The sequence below is a fragment of the Manacus vitellinus genome, unplaced genomic scaffold (genome assembly GCF_001715985.3).
Source record: "Manacus vitellinus isolate BGI_N305 unplaced genomic scaffold, ASM171598v3 scaffold_2_pilon, whole genome shotgun sequence".
Taxonomy (NCBI): domain Eukaryota; kingdom Metazoa; phylum Chordata; class Aves; order Passeriformes; family Pipridae; genus Manacus; species Manacus vitellinus.
In genome coordinates, this window is record NW_021940208.1 from 15,925,257 (window position 1) to 15,934,709 (window position 9,453).

At 39.6% G+C, this 9,453-nt stretch overlaps 1 protein-coding gene across 6 annotated transcripts in view; it reads right to left on the minus strand.

The window, feature by feature from the left end:
• Nucleotides 1-1,290: 1,290 nt before the first annotated feature.
• RNF6 (ring finger protein 6) overlaps nucleotides 1,291-9,453 on the minus strand; it is an 8,878-nt gene continuing 715 nt past the window's right edge. Inside the window, exons 1-4 of one of the 6 annotated variants that reach the window (XM_018071349.2) lie at nucleotides 9,064-9,444; nucleotides 6,204-6,416; nucleotides 5,597-5,704; nucleotides 1,291-4,210 (exon numbers count right to left, since the gene is read on the minus strand). In XM_018071349.2, coding sequence (XP_017926838.1) covers nucleotides 2,493-4,210; nucleotides 5,597-5,704; nucleotides 6,204-6,396 — 2,019 coding nt within the window. In that variant the 5' untranslated portion in view covers nucleotides 6,397-6,416; nucleotides 9,064-9,444 and the 3' untranslated portion in view covers nucleotides 1,291-2,492. Of the gene's footprint in view, nucleotides 4,211-5,596; nucleotides 5,705-6,203; nucleotides 6,417-7,203; nucleotides 9,445-9,453 lie in introns of those variants that run through there. The other 5 variants (XM_018071352.2, XM_018071348.2, XM_008924609.3 and 2 more) reach the window with 5 other exon arrangements.

Genomic DNA, 9,453 nt, shown 5'->3' on the forward strand with positions numbered 1-9,453 from the left:
TGAGCCCCCAAGTCATGGAGAAGGGAAAGGAGCGTTTGGGGGGTTGTGGTGGTATAGAACTGAAGCTGTATCACCAGGAAAGCAAGTAAAAGAAGGCAATACCAAACTGAATCACTATGATTTAATTGGTCCCATCAATACAATTTCCCAGGAAAGTGGAGGAACATAAAACATGCTCCTTCCTCCAAGGGAGGGGAAATACCTGACAACCAACTCAAATGGGGCAGGACAAGAATATAGTACGGAAGTCTTCATGTTTCTTCTCCCATAGCCTACAGTTTGTACAGAAAGCTCTCACTTTCAGATGTTCCCCCCAACAGCTCAGTTAAATGTAGCCTGTCATAGAGGATCTTGTCTTGAACCATGTATGCAATTGTGCTTACAATTGCACAGCAAAATCCTCCCTGAGTGAAAGAAGGCACAGGAAATCTCCCTTTATCTCTAGAGCATTAGTGAAGCAGTTGTAAGGATTAAAGTTAAAATTGACCTTGAAGGACCCAACCAGCAAGGCAATAGTGAGCCTAAAGCAGGCTTCTACAAATGTGTCCCTCGAATCAGGTAGCTTTCAAAAATACGAATGAAAGCCATAAGGAGACAAAGGAGCAGCAGACAGCATCCATATCTTTATATACTGTCAACATCAGGAGTTAATAGAAGTAACAGAAAAAAAGGTCAAAAAATAACCTAGCTCTAATACTCACATTTACATCTCCTCACTCTGCAGTGCAGCTAAGGAAGCCACACTCAAGGAAGGGTCAACAATGTTTGCAGTAATAAACAGCCAAATCACATCAGAAGATATCTTAATTGTATCCTTAAACTTATCTAAATCTCAAAAGAGAATTTCTTAGAACTACTCTTATGAATAAAACCAAGACCTTCTCTGGAACTTATAACACAAGCTTTTCATTTGCCAAACTGAAGTAGACATCCAATAGCTCAACACAGGATTTTATAGCTACCCTTCAAGGATGTCATGAGCAGATGCTTTAACTGAAGCACCTGACACAGAAGTGCGTTTGTCAAGGCCACCATCTGCAGAGAAAAAAGTCAGTAGGACTTGTTTTCTTCTTACCATTCAGAATATACAAACACCCACACCAGAATACTGCATAGTTCTGCCTTTCTCTAGTGATCAAGATACTCATTGCTCAGAAGAAGCTTTGTAACATTCAGTTTCTTCCAGAAACCCCAAGAGTGCTCTGTGCTGGGTTTTTTATTCACCATAACAGCTAACAGGCATTCTGGAAACACAGGAACAGAGCTGAGGAATACCAAGGAAAGAATAAAGTGAAAACAGACTGAACATCAAGAATAAGAAATCATCTTACCAATCTATAGGATCTTACCAATCAACAGTAATTCACACAAAGCCTCCATTATTTACTTCACAACTTTATTTCAGTGGAAGTTATTGGTATAAAATTTAGTATCTAATTATACTGATACGAGGGACTTTCAGGGAAGCTTATTTTGTCCTCTTTAGTGTCTTTTGCAATTTGGTCCTCAGGTATGTTTTAAGAGGACAAATATTACATGTGTACCTTTAATTTCTGTACAAAAGCACTTCAAGTCTTTGTTTTGTTCTTCTGAGTACAATACCCAAAACATGCATATTGTAGACAATATAATAGTCAAGGAAATATTGTCCTTCTTTAAACTAAGGCAGTTAAACCCCCAAGAATATCAACTCAGTAATTTAGAAGAGTAAAAAGGCTTCCTCAGTGCTCATTTACTCTTTAAGCAAATAAGTAAGACACAGCCTCTTGGAATTACCAGATTTGATTGCTGTCATTATTGAAAAGACAGATTGTCAAGGACAGCATTTAATTATGTACATTTTACAATGCCACTAACCCATCAACTTTTGAATAAGAACATCAGCATTAAGAACTGTGTAAACCTACATGCAAAAATTGCAATAGAATTTTTTTAATAGAACCAAATTGGCAAGTTTTTGGAAAGGATATTTCAACATTAAAAAGAAAAGTCTATTAAAATAAGCACTTCAAGTAACTTAAATATCTTTAGCAAACATGTCCAGCAAGAAACTTCCTGTAAAAGAAATTGTTCTTAGAACAAAAAGCTAACAAATGGCTATTTAGCCACTAATTTTTCAACACAGTGGTGGGTCTGTGTGAAACAATTTGTAATCTAAATAAAGCGAGTTCATTACAACGTTAAAAAACATACATTAAGCAGGACTGATTAACTATTGCATTTCTGTATTTACAAAAGTGCTTAGCATAACAAAATTACCTAAAAAAATATAAACTTTACCAATATCATTTGGTTCTATGTGTATTCCTAGACCTGCATTTGGAAAAAATAGTATTTACACTGCTAGATTTAGACAAGTTTCCTATCATTTTTAAAGAAATTTAACAAAACTCCCCCCACAAATGGACCCCTTTGTAAGTCAGTTCATCTGGCTTGGCTCATTAGAAATAGAGCAGAAGCAAATTCTTGAGAACTGAGCAGTACAAATAATTCTAGCCATTGTCTGTGGCATTAGACCCCAAAACAGGCTGCCGACAAATTGGGCAAGTGGAATTTTCAGAAAGCCAGCGATCAATACAGTGAATGTGAAACTCATGCATACAAGGTAACTGCCTTAGTTTATTCCCTGCTGCATATTCGTTAATGCAAACACTACACGTTTTACTTCTTTCGTTTTCAGCGTGAATATCCCCATAGTTCCGCGTAGAAAGATTGTCAATCTGCTCTTTGGTTAAACCTCTTAAACGATCATCATCGTCATCTTCATTCAGCAAGAAGAAGTGGGCAAGTCGAAGTATGGGCAGTGTTCCATTTTCCACTAAGTTGTTCACATCCTGAGACTGCCTGTTATCTTGGTTCTCGTTACGGCGCCCATAGCGTTGACCGTCATCCCTCTGTCCATTTCTTTCCCTGCTGCCTTCTGCTGCATGTCTATTTCTCGACGAAACCCCACTTGGATCGCTGCTGTTTGCTGAACTTGAGTTGTTCTGTGCATCTGATAAGGGATGACCACCTCTCTGCACTTCCGAGTTGGATTCAGTTTCCATTAAAGAGCTCAGTTCTCCAAAGCCCGTCATAATTTGTCTAAGGATTGAGCGAAGAGCCACTGATGAAGGTTCACCAAGCCCAGCTTCTGAAATACGACGGAGAGGTACCCGTATAGTGCTAACATAGGTTCGAATACCCGCCCGTTCTGATCGTGATATTGTATGCCGAAATCCTCCACTGTCACTTTCAAAGGTAACCGTGTTTTCTGACATTCCTACTCTAGAACGAGTTCTGCTGGCAATACTGTCACGGTCTCTGTTTTCTCCAGGACGAATTCTTCTCACCTGGAGATCTAGTGTAATTGTTGGATGCCTTCTGACAGCAGCTACCGGCCTACTGGATTCCTCCTCTTCCAAAGTTATTCCCAAGGACGGAACTACACTGGGAAGTTGAGAAGCCTGAGTGTTGCCTCTTGCTTGCTCTTCAGCAGGTTGTGGAGAAGCCTGAGGTATCTGTCTTCTACTTCTGTTGACTTGCTGTGCATTTCTATCCTGCCTCTGACCACGTTCCTCAGAGTGAACAGCATCACCTTGCCTTTGCAGCGGAGAGCGGCTTCGACTACTTAAGGTAGACCTCAGCCGCAGAATTTCTAGTCTTTGGTTTGTATTCATCTGAACATTTGTTCTCGCTCTACCCCTTCTGACTCTTGTAGAAGTAACTCTTCCCAGCATTTCTCTCCGTTCACCAGCAGCTGCAGAATTATTACGTGTAGTATTATTTGTTTGGGAAAGGCCTGTCAACTCCCTTGTTCTACTCCTAAGCCTCCCTGAGACTGCATGAGAGGCTACTTCAGACCTTAGTGCCATGGCACGTCCTAAAAACCTGGTCCTTGCAGCTTCAGTGCTTGCCTCCCTTGCAGCCATGCTCCTTGTTCGTGGGGTTACTGAGCTGGCAACTAGTTGACGTCTTCTTTCCAAATACAGTCTGGCAGCATCTATATCGACATACTCCTCGCCAGGAGTTTCAAAACTGTTATGATCATGATTTATATTGATTTCAAGACTAAAACGAAACTCCCCACTGTTCGGATTTGTTCGACTCACGGCTCTCCAGGTTTGGTTCCCACTCTGTCCACTGCGAGTGGCATTTCCCGTGCGACGAAATGTGTTAAGCCATTCGAACAAAGAGTCGCCATTTGAGTTTTCTCCAAGAACATCAGAATCTGAGAAACAAAGAATTGCAAAAAGTCATATGACTGCATGCTCAGCATACTACGATGCACTCTAAATCCTCTATGCTTGCTGGGCTCTGACTTCAGAGATGACACAGTAGCAGGACATTGCTGTTCCTTCCTTAAGCTATCAATCTGGGTGTATTCTAGTCAGCTGATTTTGATTCAGCAAGAAAAAGCATAACAGATTTAGTCTCCTTTTGGAAAGCATTTTTAAAAGTTGTTTTCCCTAAGCAGTGGAACAAATGATCAGAGAATCATAAAGGTTGGAAGGGACCTCTGGAGATCACCTAGTCCAAGCCCCCTGCCAAGGCAGGGTCACTTAATATGGCAAATATGAGCACTGAAGAAATGAGGCTGCACACACAGCATGATTCAGTTTTCAAGATTCTCCACAGAACTCTCTCTGCATTCCCCTTTTATTAGGGTTCTTTTGGTAAACAGCACCTGGTGTTGTCATTCAATTAACTAGAATTCTCATGACTTTTTGCAAGCTCAGTGTTTTCATTCACACGCTCCTTCCCAGCTCCAAGGCCGAACACTCCCTTTTGATTCCAGTTAACTGAATGCAGGTGCTGCTGGCTTAACTTGTTCCCACAACTTACAGCAGGTGACACAGGAGCGCATCCAGGTGGATGCATGGTTTCAACAGATTTTCTCCTTCTGTGCAAATATACTCTTTCCCTACTACAATATCCACCAGCTCCATTTTCAAATCTCCTCCAACTACAAGCCCAATTGGTTAGTGCTAACTATGTGTATAAAGCAGGCCAATGGTCATGATAACAGTGAAGGTTTTCCCTTGAAGAGATCAAATTACATTCCCCCTACTCCATCATCTCCCTATGTCCATGAAACCTGCAAGAACTTTGGTATCTTCATTTCTGAGCTGCCAATTCCTCTCCTAAGTCTGATTAGAACTGGACAAATGATTAAGCCAATATTACTGGGGAATTGAAGACAGAATGCACATAATATGAACAAGCCTCACTTGACTGGAAGAAATGGAAATAAAACAACAAGAATTGCAAAACAGTAGAGAGATTAACTGTTTTCCAATTAACTTATTTTCCAACTGCTCTGATACATAGGAAAAACCTCTAAGAATTGAAGAATTAATTTTTTGTGCTATTACATTTACTAACAAAGGAAAATAGGAGCAAATAATTTGTGGTCAACATAAATCAGTTTTCATCAAGTACTTCAAGTTTGTTTTCATATCATTAGGAAATCTCAAGATCTTACTTTTTAACAATTCAGAGAGGTGCAATGGAATAAAGCAAGACTTGAGATAAGTCTCTCTTAAATATCTGTACAGAACAGCATTTATGCATCATGTACCATGTGTATCTATATATATGAATGAAGAATGTTTACCTCCAACAGTTCTACCTTCACCTTCTCTGTTATCCAGATCAGACTGTGATGCCAGACGCTCCTTAGCCCCCTCCAAGCGTTGCTGCAACTCTTCTGCTGTTATTTCCCCTGAAATAATTTACATTTTGATAAAGCTGTTAGATAAGACACTATAACTGCCTCAACATAGCCATGCAGAAATAACATTTTCTACCTTGAATGAAAATCTTCAGAAGGCAGATAAAACTGATGTAACCAGAAAGAAAAGAGCACTAGTGTGAAATTATAATGCAGGTACACAGATAACAGAGGAAGTAGGTCCTGGGGTGGAAGATGAAAATGTCAAGAATATGCTGGCTTCCAGTAACAACTTAGAGGCCCCCAAAATTGCCACATATCAACAGATATACTTTAATGTACCAAATGTTAATTATTTGGGTTTGGATATTACCTGTACACAAAGATGCTACATTTGAAAGTGTAATACTTTTGTTCCATATGGAGGTTTTTTCCTTTATACAGAGCCACAGAAGTCAAGCTACTTGAGTCATGTTACCACATGTGGTGCCTGACAGCAAGAGCGTTACTTCGCATTACATCTTTTCTACTGAGGGTATCCACATCTTACCAGGAGTGCCAAGCAGGTTGCTGTCTCTCATTAACCTGTAATCTTCTTCGTTGAGCTCATTAATGAACTGGTAATAAGCCTCCTCCCTACCAAGGCGCTCCAGCTGTCGTTGTCTCTCATCTTCGCCACGACTACGCTCTCGTGAAGATGCCTGTTCATTGCCATTTCCTGTGCGGTGTCGAGAGCGATCCATAATAATAATGCTGAGCTGTCCTGAACAAAACCAGAAGGTTAGACTGCGCAGCAATTACAGTAAGAATTTACCTAATTTACAGTAAAGAGTTTCCTCTTTTCATTTTCAATGAAATTAGTTTATTAATAGCTAAAGATGATTAAAGTGAACCAAGCTCCATGTTATTTGTCAAGTCAAACAGAGAAGTTTATTATGCAAATGTTTTACTTGTAGTTTGCTCAAAAATAGTTTTAAGCCCCCTTTCCTCACTAAAAGGACCTATTGGTTGGTATGGCAACTTTAAAATAAAAAAATCATGACAGATTTATTTTTTTTTTTTAGCTAGGCAAGGATATTTTAGAAAGTTAAAGAAATAACATAAGATCTACGTCCCTTCTTCCAAGTAAAATACAATAACAGTGTGCAGTATTTTACAAGATGAAGTATAACTGAAAACATGGTTCTCTAATTACTGGACTGCAATTACCCAGTGTAGACTTCTGACAACCACAAGTAAGGTAAGACTACATATTTCCGTAGGGATTTCAGTGGGGTATTTCTATCAGTAATACCCTTCACATAGCACAAAGCCTATGGATTTATTTGTGGTGGAATGACTCTTTTGACATCTTTTTACATCATTTGTATATTTTCCTTGCACACTCTAATCCAAGGATTAGCTACCAAAGGAATACCCATCTCCAGAAAACAGGTGTAAAAGGAAAAGGGCTGTACTTCACGCATAGTTCTTCATCACTTTTCAAACACTGAACCAATGGGTCCACACTGTTAGAAGGCATAAATAACCTTCAATTTCTGTGCCATTACCACCTCTCTCTGATGTGGTCCAGTGTTGAGTCCCATCAGCATCAGCTTTTCTATTTTCTGAAGAAAACTTGCTCTTCAACACTCAATTTAAAAGAAGAAAAAACATCCTTTCAATGCAGCTCCTTGTTTAACAAAAGGCATCTGTAACACCTGCTGAGGCAGACACCTGACAAAAGAGATCACTTCTCTACACAGATCATCAGGCCAAAAAATCCCAACCACAGGGCACCACTCTGCTTGCATGCGGTTAAATACCTTTCGTTTGTTGGGGTTTTTTTGTCAATTCACACACATATAAGAGTCACTTCAAGTTTAAATTACGGGGCAAACACAGAACAGCATTCTCAGCACACTCCTGATCAGTAATTAGCCTTCACAGGACAGGTGATGAGACAACAAACAGACCAAACGAACTGACTATTAGAAACACATTCAATTAAGAGCAAATCTTTATCAATGCTGCAGATATAAAAAAAAGTAAATCAGAAAGTGTATTTGCCAACAGCAGAAGCTGGCATACATTTAATATACGTTTCTTACATTCTTTGTGAGATCCATTCTGATGTATCCTTGGTCTCATTATTTTCCAGCCTATCTTACTTCCCCCTGCCAGCCCCTGGTAACTGCACTTCTATACACCTCTTCCCAATCAGTCTTTCTACTCATCTTCCTCCTGTGCCTAACTTTAAAATAAAGTTGATGCATTTGAAACTTCCCTCTCAGCTCTTTAACTCAGATTTTTTTTTTTTTTTTAAGTAGAGTATCTCCCCTTCAAGACACTTTCCATTCCCATAATATTTGTGGGGAGGTTAAAATCACTGTTGCCCTCTTGGCTCAGCCTCACAAACTGTAGTTAACTGCTGACTTCCATTTCCCACAAGAGCTACGCTCAAATCAGGTCAATTCTCAAATCACACTTCTAAATACAAATTTCTCAGGTAGTTCTTTCTCTTACTGCCCTGAGTTCCTCAAAACAATAGCAGTTCCCACCCAAGCCCCAACACCCCCCCACTAATTAGCACTATCATTACCTTGACGACATCCATCGTTTGACTATTATCATAACACCCAATCCATACCGCACTAAATACTGAAGTGCCTCTGTCCTAGATGACTTACAACTTAACGAAGGTGAAGCAGGAAGGGATAAGAGGACAGATAAAATTCATTTAGTTTCACTTGAGATTGCTATTTAGACGAAAGCCTTAAAACAACTAACATGTCCACAATGACCATACCTAGTCAAGCGACTTCCTGGGAACATCAGTGTATTGCTACACGGAAAAAAATCATATATATGTATGTTCTTAGAATGACAAGTATATCATATGTAGTCCCCCTCAAACTAAATTTAAGGTGTTTTTCAAAAGAAACGTTCTTTACTTTTCAGTTACCATCCACAGCAAATCTGGAAATCTCTTTGATTTTGTGGGTGGTAGTAAAAAAAAAAATACTCTTTTGTTGACAACTGTATGGTAGGATGATTAGTCACACTCTTTCAATGACTCACTTAGAAACAGTTAAGAAGTGTGAAGTGCTTGGTCGTCCCATCTGTTTAACATAACTGCACGGATGACAACTACTATCCTTATTTATCAAAAGCCATCCAAACTAAGTACTTTGGCACTTAAAATGTTTTACTTGTGAAAGTTGAAGGGTATTATCTGCATCAAAAATGAGGTACTTTGTCACTAAAATATTTCAGAGTATTGAAAAGTTGAAGGGTATTAACTAAAAAACGGAAATCGAAATCCACTTATGACTCAGGATTACTCTTCCTTTGCAGAGACAGGACCCACATGCCAACAGTATACATTTTCTAGAATTTTCAACCTAAGATTTAGTCCTTATAATTTATACCTTACGATTTTAGGTTTTGGCCTGTTTCCATGAATTACTACTCCTCCTGTTCAATTAGGTACTCATCTTCTGAAAGACTAGCACCTGATTGTAAGGCGACTGACTACGGAGTTTAGCTGAGGAAACCTCCCCTCTGGCTCCAGAGGGCTATTTAAGCATTTCTGTCACACTGCAGCCTCCAGGCAGGATGATCTCACCGACTTCAAAAATTAAAAAAAACCCCAACAACAAACCAACCAAAACACAAAAATAAAAATCAACCAAACCCAGAAAACCCCACGCACAGAGCCTGGGGAAGGAGGGAAGGAAGAAGAGAGAAACGAAGAGTCAGAGAGTAATGAAGGAACAGCCCGCGGGACACCCAGCGCGACCCAAGCCCGGTGCCTGGGA